Source organism: Loxodonta africana, chromosome X (genome assembly GCF_030014295.1).
Source record: "Loxodonta africana isolate mLoxAfr1 chromosome X, mLoxAfr1.hap2, whole genome shotgun sequence".
Lineage (NCBI taxonomy): Eukaryota > Metazoa > Chordata > Mammalia > Proboscidea > Elephantidae > Loxodonta > Loxodonta africana.
In genome coordinates, this window is record NC_087369.1 from 145318369 (window position 1) to 145334980 (window position 16612).

At 42.3% G+C, this 16612-nt stretch overlaps 1 protein-coding gene across 2 annotated transcripts in view; it reads left to right on the top strand.

Moving 5' to 3' along the window:
- The window catches only part of GRIA3 (glutamate ionotropic receptor AMPA type subunit 3), a 321376-nt gene that overhangs the window by 232919 nt on the left and 71845 nt on the right, over nucleotides 1–16612 (top strand). For both annotated transcript variants that reach the window (XM_003414763.4, XM_003414762.4), the window contains exons 10-11: nucleotides 471–677; nucleotides 13940–14316. In XM_003414763.4, coding sequence (XP_003414811.1) covers nucleotides 471–677; nucleotides 13940–14316 — 584 coding nt within the window. The remainder of the gene's footprint in view (nucleotides 1–470; nucleotides 678–13939; nucleotides 14317–16612) is intronic.

Below are 16612 nucleotides of genomic sequence, written 5' to 3' on the forward strand. Positions count from 1 at the left end.
AAAAAAAAGGCCCTAGGGATATAAAAATAAATAAGTCACAGATTCTGACCTCACAAAGATCACAGTGTTTCCCTAGTACTTGCTTGTATGGGCTGGCTATGGTTTCTACATGATAAATACCGAAAAAATCAAAGGCAATTCACCTTCATTGAACTAAGGGGAATGCCTCTGCCCAATCTGACTAAATCAGAGACTTTACAGGGGAAAACCAGTCCTCCTTTCAAACTCTCAAAAAAGAACCTAAACCCTTCTCTACTTCCTTAAATCACCAGTTAAGGACTTCAAGGCATATGTGGCCCAATGAATGGAGGCTGTACTGCTTGTTAAATAAAAATTTTAAAGGCTTTCCTCATACACCAAACCTCACTAGCCACAGGCAAAAAAAAAAAAAAAAAACCTTTGCTATTACATTTATCATCTCCTGGAAAACTACATAAAAGTAATCCTTTGATCTTCCTCTGGTCCCAAAGGAATCACCATATGTGATGTATAAGAAGAACCATGAGCAACTGGAAGGAAATGAGCGCTACGAAGGCTATTGTGTAGACTTAGCCTATGAAATAGCCAAACACGTAAGGATCAAATACAAACTGTCCATTGTCGGTGACGGGAAATATGGTGCAAGGGATCCAGAGACTAAAATATGGAACGGCATGGTTGGGGAACTTGTCTACGGGGTAAGTTTTCTTTAAACTCCGTTTTCATTTACCTCTATGCTTTCCAATTAGCAAAAAAGAGGATTTCATTTTTGAGTGCAATATTTATTCAACTGTATGGTTTTCATACGGTCTGCAAGAAAAACCTTTTCTTCTGCAACTGAATTCTATAAAGGCAGGTTGACGATAGCATCATTTAGACAACAGGATTATTTCACTAAAAGGAAAGTGGAAATTTTTTTGGCAACACTAAGTGCAGCCTGCCATCTATTGAAAACCTATTCCTTCTGTGTTCCCTGTCCCAGGCAGCAGACTCACCACCCACCTAGTCACCTAAGCCAAGAACCTGGGCATCTTTTCTCATTGCTCCCCACATATCTAATCCTATCGCTTCAACTCCTAAATCTCTCAAGTCCAAACACTCTCCTCATCCACACCATTATCACCTTCGTTAAGGCTCCCACCATTTCTCAACTTTGTCAGTCATTTAACTGGTTTCTCTGCCTCTATTCTTACCCCGTCAAATCAGATCTCCACATTACTGTATTTCCTCACTTTAAAAATCAGGGTAAAATGCAAGTTCCTTAACACAGCAAATAAGGCACTTCATAATCTAGTGCCCACCTACTTCTCTAGCTTCATCTGTACCCTCTCCCCTTCACACCCCATGTTCTAGCTATAGCAAAGTATGTGTTGTTCCCTGAAAGTGCCAAGCTGTCTCTTAGGGCATGCCTGAGTGCCTTTGCCTCTCATCAGCCAGCTAATGCCATCTCCCAGTCCTCCAGAACTCAGAGGGTCACCTCTTTCAGGTAGTCTTCTGTAATCCTATCTACCCACCTGCAGTCTAGATTAGGTGCTCCTGTTTTTTTGCTTCTTTATAGTACTTCTACTCCAGTATTGTGATGATCTATTCGCAAGTTTAGCTGCCACACTAGACTGCCAACTCCTTGAGGATAGAAGCCATACCTCATTCATTTCAGTATTCCAGAGCCTAGCACATAGTAGAAGTTCAATAAATAGTAAATGAATGAATGAATAGTTTGGCTCTGCCAAGAGCTTGGCTATGGGCTAAGTACAAAGGAATTAATATCAATAACTGAGAACTGAAGCCACACCCGAAGTCCACCTTTCAGCCAAAGATTAGACAGGACTAGAAAACAAACAATAGCACACGTGAGGAACGTGCTTTTTAATTCAATCAAGTGCATGAGACTAAATGGGGAACACCTGCCCAAAAGCAAAGACAAGAAGGCAGGAAGGGACAGAAGACTGAGTGGACACTGAGAACCCAGGGTAGAAGGGAAATGGCAGGAGAGTGCTGACATATTGCAGGGATTGCAACTGATGTCACAAAACAATTCTTGAAGAAAATTTTTGAATGAAAAAAAATAATTAATACCGAGAATTAGGGCTTGTATAAGGGACACATTAGTATCTTCAGAGGTCCTCAGTGGTTTTGCTTTAAAGGGTTTTGGCCTCTGATAGGGAATGTTGGGTCTTGGGCAGCACAATGGGGCATATGGAGATGAACAAGACTGAACATAAGAATTTCCCGTTGGGTGAACCAGTCACTAAAGAACTGACCCAAGTGCAGGTGGTGGCAGCAGAGGTTTTGTTCTAACTGATCAGGATTACCTGCAATGACAGCTCCCTGTCCAGACAACAGGTAGGGGGAACACAGAGGAATTCAGGGGGTGGAGATACCAAGAAGTCTCGGCTGGCAAGAAGCAAACATCCAAGTTATCTGTTGGACTAGGGTTCAGGGGAAGGACTCTAGTGCTTGAGATGACAGCCAGCAAGAATAAGGTATAGCTCTCCAACCCTAAGACAGTAGCAGGGTCACTAAATAAGTTTTTGGAACAAGCCCTTGGGAACAAGCACAAATTTCTAAAAATAAGGGTACAGAAAGGGAACTAGGGCTTAAAATGCAGCTGGACCCCAGGTATCAAAACTGGGGCACCATCCTCCAGTCAGACAACAAGGAACTTGAAGCTCAGCCTTCAGCTATAGGGCTGCAGCCAATTACCTCCTGTCATGGGTCAGGATTGGTCCCGGGAACTGGGGCAGAGCTGAGTCGCAGATGAGATTCAAGAGAGCCCAGCTGTGGGTAAGAAAAGACCTTCTTAGGCCAGAGAGAGAGGGGGCTGAACAAGGGGCGGAGCACCTGACATGCTTTCTGCAGACCCTGGGAAGCTCTGAAACATCTTGGCACAACTCTAACTTCTTATTTCAGAAGGTGGCAATCAGGTCTTCTCTTTCCTGTCCCTCATCTTCCCAACACTCAGGCTCCAAGAAGGCCTGTCTTGCTCACAGCTTTCCCCTGCACTTAGCGTGTTACCTGGTATATAGCAGATGCTCATTTTTTGTTTTAATAAATCAATGCCTGTCACACAGTAATGCCTGGCCAATATTCTTTAAATTGAATCCTTGGTGGGAGGTAATCCTGTATTATAATTATTAGCTACCATTTGTTGGGTATTTATTGGTTGCCAAGCAGTGCGCTAAGTGCCTTACAGACATCATCTCACTTAATCCTCACAACATGCCTGTGAGGGAGGCAATGTTATTAACTCCATTTCAGAGATGAGAAAACTGAGGGAGAAGTCACATGACAAAGGCCAAACAGCTTGTAGTGATACAATGATTCAAACCCAGGTCTCTGACTATGAAGTCCATACTCTTTATTACATTACGCTGCCCAACAGCCAAAGTGGCATTTCAGGCCTATCCTATCCTGAGAGAAGAGTTGAAACTTATTGCAAATGTTCTTAGGGTTTGGCCACAGTGGCCAGGTAAGAAATTGAGAGTGTCAGTTTCCACTACTCCAGGATAACTGGTATGAGCTCTATCATGAGCTCTACCAGCTCATTGTGACTCAATGGCCAGAGCTCTCTAGCTTCTCAAAAGAAAGTTGTCTCTCTCGGTAAATAGATCAGTGCCCTCCTGGCAGTTGAAGGCAGGACATTAGACACAGTGTTTGGTGCAGAGTAAGGCAGATTTCCTGAGCTGTTCAGGATTTTGGTTTCTGCTCTGGCATGTCCTCTGTACTGCACTCATTTAATCTCCACATAGCCCTTCATCTTTCCAATTCATGTGTGCATGAAGGAGCTTAAGAATTAGAGAGTTCTTTATTTGTTCAGTAATTTAAATACCATCTCTCCACTTCTGAATAGGTAAAAATTCTCCTGGAGTAGCTGTCCCACCTTTTCACTTCTTTCTACTAAAGACAAATGCAGTAGCCAGGGCAGACTGTTACAGAAATTCCCTCCCCTCTCCCCTGACCTAGAACAAGTTTCTAGTACTTCCTGGGCGTATAGCACAAGGTGATTCTGGAGAACTGACAGCAAATCAACCCCATTTCTGAGTGTACTGGCAAATTCCACTTTCCCCCTCAAACCTGTGGCTATGAAAAATGGACATTTTCTCATCCTGCTTGGTCTAAGAGTTCTTCATTGGGGAGGATAAACTCATAAACTGAGTGTTTCTTCTTCTTCCTTAGAAGTTTTCAGTCTTTGGTCACTGGGAAGTTTTCAACTTCTTTATCAACAATAGAAATGGAGAAAAGTAAAAACACAGGCATTCATTTTTGGCAGGTCTGGCCGCTTGTGGTTTGCAAGTTGCTTAAGAATAAGAATAAGAAGGGCAGGAAACCCCCAGCGATTTCCTTAAGTGCTCAGCGAGCAAAAGAATGGCGAGCATGGAGCTATTTCTTGTAGTGAACATGAAAACTACATAGATAGGCACTGCTTTACATTTAGGCTATTTTCTCATATGCTTTTACTATGTAAAACAGATCAGAGAAGGGAAAAATGAAAGAAAGGCAGAGATAGGGAAAGCTTTGCAAAGGAGATGTCAGTATCTGCCAGGAAAGTCTCAAGAAAGAGTCAAAATGAATTAAATTTGTTAAAGAAGAGGCCAATCAGCCTCCTTTTCATATGATTTCTAAGTGGGTTTTCTTTCTCTAAAGAAATTCAAATCAAGGTTGATGTTTGGGGCACCTTGTAATCTCCAAGAAGGGCTATTTTTGAAACAAATGTCAGTAGGACACAATGTGCCCAATTATGTAAGCTCTTCAGAACATCATGGACTTGAAACTGTCCACCTGCTTTTAGCAGTTTTGATTTTGAGCTAGATATCTGCAACCTCACCACACAATAATTGTCCTCAGTTCAAATAGCTTACAGACCACAAGTTTCTATGGCTTCCAGATAGCATGTGTTTTAAGATGGCATTTAAAAACAGGATGTTGTTGCTAGCAGGGCTCGTAGACATCCTTTACCTACATTGTGGCTCATTTTACAGACGCATATGGGGACCAGGCAGGACGAGACATTAGAAATGCCTAGTGGGTGAACCAAGAAATCAAGGCCTGATGGAAGGCAGGGGTGGTAGGAATGGTGGCAGGGATTGCGACAAAGTCACAAAATCACACAGCTTGACAGAGCTAAGACTAGCTCAGATTTCCTGGCCCAATATTCTGTCCACAGGGTCATGCTGGCTGAGTTCACTAAGCTTATCGGACGATGGGAAGATTGGTGTGGAATCAAATATGTTATTCCCCTACCCCTGCCCTCAAGGGGCTTAAAAACGAATTGGATTATGAGATTTTCCATCCAAGATACCCATCATGCTTATCTGTGGCCTCCAAGATAATGGAGTGAACACCTCTAGTTACCAGTTGAAGTATTTGAAAACTCAAAGTGTATACAACTGGAGGCTTCTTTCCTTTGAGTGGAAACAAGACCTAATGAAAAAAGAGAGTCAGGAAAAGCACTGGAAGGAAATTAATTGTCAAAAAGACACCTCCCCATGGGCAGTTGCCATGTTCCTTGTATTCCTAGCACTCAGACTAAGGATAAAGAGTGGGGGTGGCCTTGAAAAAGAGCAGACAAACTACTGCCCCGGTTGGCACCTCTGGTTTAGAAAACTGCAGAGAGCTTGAGGATAGAGATGGGAGTGGGGACAGTTGACTCCAAGTCACCTCCTCTGGGTGTCCCCAGCCTCCTTCATGCTTCCAAGACAAATGGCAATTTTACAGATTCTATTCACACTGACATTCCTCTACCTAGAGGAAATTGCCTCTTAGGTTGTCACTATCCTAAGATAGATTCATTTTCCATTAAGAAAGGCAGAAAGTCGATCTGTCCTTCCAGTTGAAAGGCAGAGAAGCAAGGGTCCAGTAACAGATGCCAGATAGTTTCTTCCATCCTTCAGGTGATTACATTGGGCTTGGGCAGAAGGGCTGATGGTTTGACAAAAGTGCCCCTCTCTTTCCAGTGATGTATATGAACCCCAGGAAGGAGCATTAGTGGCACATGGACAGCTGCCATTCTGAGCAGAGATATTGGGGATATATTTCCAACCAAATTTAGTCTCAGATCCAGGGACACTCCTTTATCTCCACTTTGTTTTTAATGCTCTCAACTCCCCAAGGACAAGAGGACCTAATCAATACATCCAGACAGGGACATCTGTTCTGGATGAAGAAATGAGGATATCCTGTTGTGACACTGCTTGTTGTTGCACAGATTTAAATAGGCCTCGTCCTCTTCTGCAGATCTTAACAATTGCAGACAGTAAATACCCCATAGAGTACAACCAATAAAGCCATTTAAGTCCTGTTCTTCCCCCTCCCCCTTCCCCCTACACAGAGCAATTACATTCCTCTTGTCTAACTTGATTCTGCCCCACTCCTTTCTCCAACACATTTGAACTTTCCAAAGGAAATGTATGCCAAAGGCCACTAGAGCTATATGGTTGATACAGGGCTAAGGGGTTGGGGCATCTCTGCCTCTTCCTAGGATAACAATGTCTTATGCATTACTCACCAGTACACGGTAGTGCAGTGGTTAACAGCTATGGCTGCTAACCAAAAGGTTAGCAGTTCAAATCCACCATTCGCTCCTTAGAAACCCTATGGGGCAGTTCTACTCTGTCGTATAGGGCCACTATGAGTCAGAACCAACTAGACGGCACCTAACAACAACAACACCCCTCTCTCTCCCATCCTCTCCCCTTACTTTCAGAAAGTGCTTTTAAATAGTGGCTGACAAACTCCTGCTCATACACAGGCTTCAGGTGGGTTACAAGTGTCGCATGAGATCATCAGATGAAAATACTTTAAGATAAAACATAAGCGTTACAGCTCAAAACATTAAAAAAAAAATTGAACTGTCATTTCCATCTTCAGCTTGTCAGATTTTTAAGTCCATCATCCCTAAACGTATGAATTTGTTGTGTTTTTAAGTGCTTTTAAAAAACAATTATGACTTCAGCAACCCACCTATGCAAAGGATTATAAATCCCCTCACGCTAAATCCTCCCCAACAAGGCAGCTGCTCCAGATTTGCCACTGGTGAGTGGGAAAATCAAATTTAATTTGGTGTGTTTACTGAGCCCACACAGCCACTCTTAAGCCCCTTGATTAAAATCCTTTAAGTAGTCAGGATGCACACAGAAGCGCTCACAAACTCTCACCCTGAGCTCTTTCCATTTGCTAGTTTTTGTCCATCAACTGGAGCACTCTCATTCCACCTACGGACCCACCTGGTTTCTGAAAAAGGCCTGCCTACTTTTTTTTTTTTTTTTTTTACTGCTGTTATAGGGTCGCTATGAGTTGGAATCAACTCAACAGTAACGGGTATATCGTACTGCTGTTACCAGCACAGACAGAAGCTTGAGGACAAAAGGCCTCTGGAGTGGTTCAGGACACCACAAGTGAGGCACTTCATTATTGAGTCAGAATTTCACTTCCTCCTGACCCCTGTCTTTTTTTTTCCCAACAGGACAAGGTGACCTTTTGTTTAATTGTTGTAAAAAATATAGATAACACAATAGTTGCCAATTCCATTGTTTATACGTACAATTCAGTGACACCAATTACATTAATCATGTTGGGTCACCATCGCAGGTATCTGTTGCCATCCATAATTCTTAACCATGCTCTCCCCCAGCCTCAGCTGGCTTTCATAGGAGAGAGACCAGGAAAGGAATGCCATTTGGGGAGCCGCCTTTTTCACTTTGTCATCAATGTTGGCCTCCTAAATCTTTCACTTGCCTTGAAACTGACCTTCCCCCTCATCTGCATGCTGGAGAGCTAAATGGGTATTTTTGGACACTAGTCAGTTTTTTTAGTCAGTTACCTGCTCCTCCCCATTTCCTTGAATAATCAAGTTGATTGCTTCACAGACAATATGCCAAATAGGTCCTAATCTCCTAAATAACCAACCATCATAACTGCCTTTTATATAGGGTAGGGGTAGTGGTGGTGGAGGGCAAGGGTTTCTCCAAGGGCTGGCTAGGAGCTGACAGGACAGTTCTGCTGCTTTGGTCTCACTGAGTATATACAGAGGTGGGAAAAAAAAAAAAAAAACCTTCGCGGTCAAGTCAATTCTGACTTATAGCGGCCCCACAGGACAAGGTAGAACTGTACACTTTTAAGGAGGCTATACACCTTAGGGAGAGTAACCTTCGTGGGGCATTGGCTAAGCGCTGGGCTGCTAACCAAAAGGTGGGCTGTTTGAACCCAACAGCCGCTCAGCGGGAAAAAGATGTGGCAGTCTGCTTCCATAAAGATTAAAAACCTGTTGCCATAGAGTCAGTTCCAATGCCCAGCGACCCTATAGGACAGAGTAGAATTGCCCCATAGTGTTTCCAAGGCTGTAAATCTTTAGGGAAGCAGACTGCCACACCTTTCTCCCGCAGAGTGGCTGCTGGATTCTAATTGCAGACCTTTTGTTTAGCAGCCAGCGCTTAACCCCTGCACCACCAGGGCTCCTCCAGAGGTGGGAAGGGTTGCTAAATCTCCTCACCAAGCTGGCTGTCCTTGAGGCTTAGTATCTTCCTTTAAGCCCTCTATGAGTCAGAATCTACTCGATGGAACCGGTTTGTTTTTTGTTTTGTTTCGTTTTTTGTGTGTGTTTTGTGTTTTTTTAGGTCCCTGGGTCGCTATGAGTCGGAATCCACTCGTCGGCAACGGGTTTGGCTTTGGTTTGGGGGTGGCACAAACGTTTGCGCTGGACTAACGGAAAGGTTGGTGGTTCTAATCCACCCAGCGGCGCTGCTGCAGAAGGAAGTCCTCGCAATCTGCTTCCAAAAGATCGCAGCCATTGAAAACTCTATGGGAGCCTAGTCTACTCTGAACCATCTGGGGTCGCCATAAGTCAGAAGTGACTCTACCGCAATGCATTGGGGCTGGGGGGGGGGGTTCTCTCCTATGTTGAGTCTTCTTTCACCTGCTTTTCTCTGTTCCTTTGTCTTTTTTCATCTGCGATAGGTTCTTTTTTTTTTTTTTTTTTTAAGTTGGGCATGGGGAATTCTCATTTTTGAGTCAGGTCCACAACCAAACTCACTGCCCTAGAGTCTATTCCGACTCACAGTAACCCCATAGGACAGAGTAGAAGTGCTCATAGGCTGTAATCTTTACTGAAGGAGACTACCACACCTCCCCTCCCTCCCCCACCCCCAGGTCCACAACAATGAAGCTTTAATTGAACACAGATTTAACACCATTCTTCACTGAGGGGGAAAAAAAAACTAAACCTGTTGCTGACTAGTCGATTCCGACTCAAAGTGACCCTACACAACAGAGTAGAACTGCCCCCATAGGTTTTCCAAGGAGCAAGGGCCTGGTGGACTTGACCTTTTGGTTAGCAGCCATAGCTCTTAACCACTACACCACCAGGGTTTCCAACTAGCGCCCTCCAAAAAAAACAAACTTCACATTCTTTGAAAAAGCTCCTTAGAAAACAACAATTAAGAAAAGGCAAAAATGCCAGACTGAGGAAAAAAGGCAAGTGCCTGAGGGAAACAGATTCTTCTCTGTTGTCTTTTGTGATTTCAAAAGTACTTCAGACCAGGAATAGCCTCCTTTGGGAATCTGTTCTTTGGCTCAGTGTTCCTGGGAGCCAGACAAGTAGTCCTGATTTGTCTATCTAGCCACCTCCTGTCAGTATTTAGCTGTGGGTGTTCACTTACAAAGGAGCCCTGGTGGTGCGGTGGTTAAGTGCTCAGCTGCTAACCAAAAGGTCAGCAGTACCAGCTGCTCTGCGGAAGAAAGATGTGGCAGTCTGCTTCCACAGAGATTTCAAAACCCGTTGCTGTCGTGTCAATTCTGCCTCATAGCAACCCTGTATATTACAGTCTTGGAAACCCCATGGGGCAGTTCTACTCTGCCCTACAGGGTGGCTATGAGTCAGAATCGACTCCCAAACAATGGGTTTGAGTTTCACTTACTGAGTTTTTTCTTTGAAAGGAAGTCAAGATTCTCAAACGCCTTTCTTCGTTTGCTTGAAAAGGAGCCCAATTCCCCTAAATTCAGTCCAAAGTAATTTTCTCATACAAATGCCCCCTTAGTTTTTTCCTTCCAAAACAAAGGAAAGGCAATTTCTCCTAGAACTATTGATCTTTTAGACTTGAAACCTCAAAAAAAAAAAACTAGTTAAATTGTATAATTAAATTCAAGTTAGATCAAATGGGAAATGACACTAGAAGGGCATTTGCATTTTCTGAGCAGGAGGCAGAAACATGCTGGCATGGATAGGCAGTGGCTTTATCTATGAATTCTCTTGGCATGACAAGACTCTTTAGCTGATTCAGACTCTCTGCCCAAAAACTGCTACCTTTCCCTGAGTAGCCTTTGTTTCTATGACCAGGTCCAGGCTCAGACAAAAGGGTAAAATAGATGAAATTTGTCTTTGGCTCCCCTCCAGTTAGAAATATCTAACTGGGGCGAATTGTCAAGGCTGGCAATTCAGGAATCATCTGCAACAAAGTTAGAGAAGATAGTGAAGGACGACATCTTGCTTATACCACAAACCTTCACTGACTATCTCTAGAGCCAGGTACCATGAGTAGACTGTGGAGCTGCAGGCTCAGACAAAAGGGTAAAACAGATGAAATTTGTCTTTGGCTCCCCTCCAGTTAGAAATATCTAACTGGGGCGAATGGACAAGGCTGGCAATTCAGGAATCATCTGCAACAAAGTTAGAGAAGATAGTGAAGGACGACATCTTGCTTATACCACAAACCTTCACTGACTATCTCTAGAGCCAGGTACCATGAGTAGACTGTGGAGCTGCAAAGGCACACCTCGAATGAGAGAATAGAACTAAGAAGAAAGCCAGAGAATGACCATTCAGGAAGGTAGGAGGAGAACCTATACTCTTCAGTATCAAAGACCCACAGTAAGAGAGTGTATAGTGCCAAAGTCCCGTAGTGTCACATGAGCAGTTGATGTCTGAGGAAAGAGCTTTGAATTTGGTAACCAAGTAGGTAGTTCAAGAAACAATTTCAATAAATTGGAGGGGATAGACATTAGATAGCAGGGCTAATGGAGAAAATAGAGTTCATGGGTGGTGCAAACTGGTCACTTGCTCAGCTCCTAACCAAAAGGTTGGAGGTTCGAGTCCACTCAGAGGTGCTTCAGATAAGAGACCTGGTGATCTACTTCTGAAAAATCAGTAATTGAAAACTCTATGGAGCACAGTTCTACCCTGACACAAACGGGGTCACTGTGAGTCAGGAGAAAGTGGTGTTGAAATTGGGACATAGTAAAGGTGTATTCTTTCAAGAAGTTTAGTGGTAATAGAGGGAGATGTACTGTGGTCAAGGGGACAACAGGATCAAAAAAGTGGGGAGGAGTAGTTTCTGTTTTGTTTTTATTTGTTAATAAAGGGAACTACCTGAGGATGGTTTTAAGCTAATAGGACAAGTCAGTGGTTCTCAAATTACAGCAAGCATCAGGATCACCTAGAGGGCTTGATAAAACAGATTTCTGGGCCCCACCTGCAGAGTTTCTGATTCTGTATGACTGATAAATTTGCATTTCTCACCAGTTACCAGGTAACGCTGATACTGCTAGTCCAGGGACCACACTCTGGGAACCATTGGGATAGATTAATGCAGAAGGAGAAATTAATGATGTAAAAGAGACAATAGACGGAGCTGGGGTTTAAGAAGAAACAGAAGATTATAGGATGCAAGGAATAAATAGATAAAACCTTAGAAAGAAAAAGGGTCTCCTTCCATGAGATGGGAATGACAGAAGGGATGGATGAAGATGCAGCAACATGTTGAGAAAATGAAGAGGGACACTGAGGTAAGGGAGCTCTTATCAGATGGCTTCCATCATCTCGGTAAAGTAAAGGCAAGATCATCTGCAGAGAGAGTAAGACTAGTAAGGATTGGAGCCTGGGGAGAGTTGGGAATAAGCATCATTCACAGATTTAAGAGAACATACCTTGGAGTGATAGGTGATAGGTTTATTCCTAGAAATGGTGACTGAGAAGGTTGGTGATCTGCCGAAGTAGATTTGGTCAGCAGGCTTTATTCAATAAATGCATACTTCCTGCAACTTCACTAGGATGTAGTGAATGTAGAATGTCCTCCGTGAGAGTTAAGTATTTTTGTCTGTTTTCTCTGTCTTGTTCTCTGCTTCATCCCCAGCACCTAAAATAGTTCTTGACACAGAATCGTTGTTGGTAGTTGCCATTGAGTCAATTCCGACTCATGGTGACCCCAAGTATGCAGAGTAAAACTGCTCCATAAGGTTGTCAAGGCTGTGACCTTTCAGAAGCAGATGGCCAGGCCTGTCTTCTGAGGCACCTCTGGGTGGGTTCGAACTGCCAACCTTTTAGTTAGTAGTCCAGTGCCTAACCATTTGCATCACCCAGGGACTCCTTGACACAGAATAGGTACTCAAATATGTTTCAGAGTGAACCTGAGAGGAGCTGGCTGAGGTTGATAATTGTATGTAAAAGTAATGTGTAGTAGAAACCTGCAAATATCTATAGAGTGAGACTATTACGATGGCTAAGACAGTGGGTTCTGGAATCTGAAAACCAGGGTTCTAATCCCAGCCTCTCAGTGGGCTCTGTTTCCCCATCTCTAAAATGGGAATGATAAAACTACTGACTTTAAGGTTGCTGTGAGAATTAAGTGTGATAATGTATAAAGTGTGCTTAGCACAGTGCCTCACATGGAGCAAGTGCTCAGTAAATGTTAGCTAGAAGTTTATTATCTGCATTTCCCCTTAAATTAATTCAGCAATAGTTCTTAACCTGTTTGAGCTATGATACATAATTCAAGGTAGCAAAACTTCATTTCTTTGAAAATATGCTGTATCTCAGATATTCCTCTGACTTCATGGTTCTCCTTCCCCTACCTCCCCTGATTGGTAGAGATATTAAGGCATAAATGTGTTTAACAGAGAAAAAAATTGATCACCAAAACGGATCTTTTCACTCTGTATCTGGTATACCATCAAAAACCCTTTCCTTAGTTAGAAGCATTTTTTGTGTGCATTTTACAGCCTGGCACTAAACTAAAATTTAGTACCATTGCAAAGGAACAATTATGCGGTGGAGGGGGGAGAGAGAAAGAAGTTCAGAAACTTCTAGTGCTTATTTTCCCAAGATTAATATAAAAACATTGTCTGCCTCTGCCTGAGCTAATTATGCAGGGCACTACTGATACACTTATTTTATTGATCGAATACATGCAAGTGCTACACTGATATTTGTCACCAGAAAATACGGCTTACTCTATAAATTAATATGTATTCCAATAACTGCTTCACCCTTGTCATTGTCCATGCAGAATTCTTTCATGTTTGCATGTATCATATTCAATAACCAACAATGTATTTTTAGGCTTCTGCAGTTTCTTTAGCTTAGGATCTGTTGCTGTGATAGATATAAAATTGGAATAGAGATTCCCTGCCTTCCAAGAACCTGCATTTTGACATGCATACTCTTAAAAAATAATTTAAGGATAATCGAAGATAACGAGCACCCAGTCTTTAACTGAGTTCGGTGGCCCTGTGTTGCACCTCATGGTGGTGAGGTGGGGAGGCAGATGTAAGTAGAGGCTATTATGCTTGCCCCACAGAAATTTCCAGTCAAGTGTGGGAACTAAGACATAAGAACATGTAAATTAAAATAAGAAAACAAGAGTTAAACGGTGATATGTCACAAGGGAGTACAAGTTGAGTTGCGAGATAGTAAAAGTCATTTTTAGAAGAAAAAAAAAATGGCTGAGTTGCCCTAAGCCTGCATGTCTCAGAGGACAAAAGGCCAGTGTCCTTTCCCTGGGATCGTCAAGTTAAAGCACTTTGGAACCCACTGAATGCTACTGATTTTCTACCCTAAGCATTGGCAAGTTGATTGCTTGTAGTGATTGAAAATTTTATATTTCCACCAAAAAGTATATTAAGTGGTAAATGACTGAGAGACTGTCTCTGAAAGTCATATGTTTTTGTTTTTTTGTTTTTGTTTTTTTTCCAGAGAGCTGATATAGCTGTTGCCCCACTCACTATAACACTGGTCCGGGAAGAAGTCATAGATTTTTCAAAGCCGTTTATGAGCCTGGGCATCTCCATCATGATAAAGAAGCCTCAGAAGTCAAAACCAGGCGTATTTTCATTTCTGGATCCCTTGGCTTATGAGATCTGGATGTGTATCGTCTTCGCTTACATCGGAGTCAGTGTAGTTCTGTTCCTAGTCAGCAGATTCAGCCCTTATGAATGGCACTTGGAAGACAACAATGAAGAACCCCGTGATCCACAGAGCCCTCCTGATCCTCCAAATGAATTTGGAATATTTAACAGTCTTTGGTTTTCCTTGGGTGCCTTTATGCAGCAAGGATGTGATATTTCTCCAAGGTTTGTTTCCATGTCACACCTGCCGCCCCCTTGCATTTTATGGTCATACTCCATTCATGTACATCTGGTGTTCACCCATCTCAAGTCCAGATCTCTTTCATTTAACATTCCATCCAGGACAAAATTTATCATCAAGCCATTTTGTTTGCTTGCATCCATGAAGTGAGTGTGTCAGTGGTGGTGTTTTGAATGTCTTCCATGTATTTCTGTGATATCATATATTTATATATATATATATATCAGCAAACAGTTGAGCTCTGGATAAAGCCAACATTGCCAGCTAATATTAATATTATCCAGATAAATCTAATTCCATCAGATCAAACAGGCATGGTTTCCTCACTAAATAAGCTAAAATATTTTCTCGTTTGTCTAGAGATTGGATCTAGACAAAATTTGAAAGAAGATAGTGTTCTTCTGTAAAACCTTCCCACCCTCCCCTTTCAGTGTCCTCTTTTACATTTTGCCCTCAGACTGCCTAGAACTCTCCATTGTAGTGTCCTTCCCAGACCTGCCTTCAATGAACTTCTCTCTACTTTCCAAGGATAACTTAAGTCATTGCCCAAAGCAATGAAGCTTTAATACTGGACTTTCATATGCATTGATGATTAGGGAAAGGGGCATTTTGAGGCTTTAGATTATAGCCATGTGGTTGATTGAAAGTTCACCACATTCAGGATGTATCCTGGGCCTCACCAACCTACTTCAACTGTTAACTCCCATAAAAGTAACTGGTGGTGAGTTTGTAAGAAAAATATTGTATGTGAAGTGGGACTTCCAGCTATGGCCTAGTGAAGAGATGAGAAAAGTCTCTCCCCAAAAAAGCAACCATAAAACCGGACAAAATTGATTTTAAAAAAAAGCAACCATTTCAACACCCTGGAAATCAAGACGTTTTTGTGTTTGAAAAACTACTGAACTTCAGGTGAGAACATGGGAGTGTGTGGTGTTCCGCCCTGGGAAGGCTCCTATTCCCATACCTATCTTGGTCAGCATAGAGGTTCTGCCAGGGCAAGGCAGGTCCAATACTCTCAAAGGGGGTTCTCTCAATTTGGAGCAGTGGGCAATGTCCATACCCAGCAGTGTTGTGTTGGAAATGACTTCTTAAAGATCAGCAAGTGGAGGAGGGTCATGACTCAGCCCTACTAGCCTGAGGTGGCTGTTGTGGTTGAAGCAAACATATTCTTGGCTGAGGCTGTGCAAATACACAGTAGAAATCTGGAAAGGGCCCAAACTCTTCACACACTCCTGGCTGACCCTGAGGCTGTGCACATGTGCACGGGAGACTTCAAAGGGCCCTGTGGAAAGTAGAACACAAAACAGACTTTAAAATGGCCTGAACTGTTAATGTACTGCCTTCCGCAGACACTCATTCATCAGCAGAGGATGGAAGCTTTACTAGCTCAAGGGGTTTGAACACAACCTCTTTCCAGTCAGTGACCAACCACTAAGCTACACAGACACAGGAGAACCCCTAGGAAGCTAGGTGTAAAAATAAAAACAAGAATATTTTTTAAAATGATAAACATGAACCCTAACACCCATTCATGATAAAAACTCTCAACAAACTAGGATAGAAGGAAAATTCCTCAATCCACATCTAACACAATACTTAATGTAAAAGAATAAATGCTTTCTCTCTAAGATCAGGAACAAGGCAAGTATGACCCTTTAGACATGCAGATTGGAAAACAAGATATAAAACTGTTTAGTCACTTGTTTTTAGTTAGTCACAGATGACATGATCCTATATGTAGAAAATCCTAAGAAATCCACAAAAAAAATATGATGAGAAATAGTAAACAAGTTTAGCCAAGTTGTCACATACACGACCAGTATCCGAAAATCAACTGTATTTTTATGTTTTTTTTAACAGCTTATGTACTAATATAGTATGATATATATACTTATATGGTTGTATATACTATATATGTACTTATGTAAGACTACATACTAACAAATTTCACCAAAGATGCCAAGACAATTCAATGGAGAAAGGATAGTCTCTTCAACAAGTGGCACTGGAACAGCTGGGTGCCCACAGATAAAAAAAAAAAATGATCTTAGACCCTTATCTCACACAATACACAAGTGAATGATAGGCCACTTATTGTAGGATTCCACTCAATGAATTCCATTTATTGACTACTCTGTATACAATTCCATTTATCCAGAATAGGCAAATCCATAGAGACAGAAAATACTTTAGTGTTTGTAAGGCCTGGGGAAGTGGAGAGTGCCAGGATAATCAAGGCCAGGGTTAGATTGAGGCAAGTGAGGCTGAGTAGATCAAAAA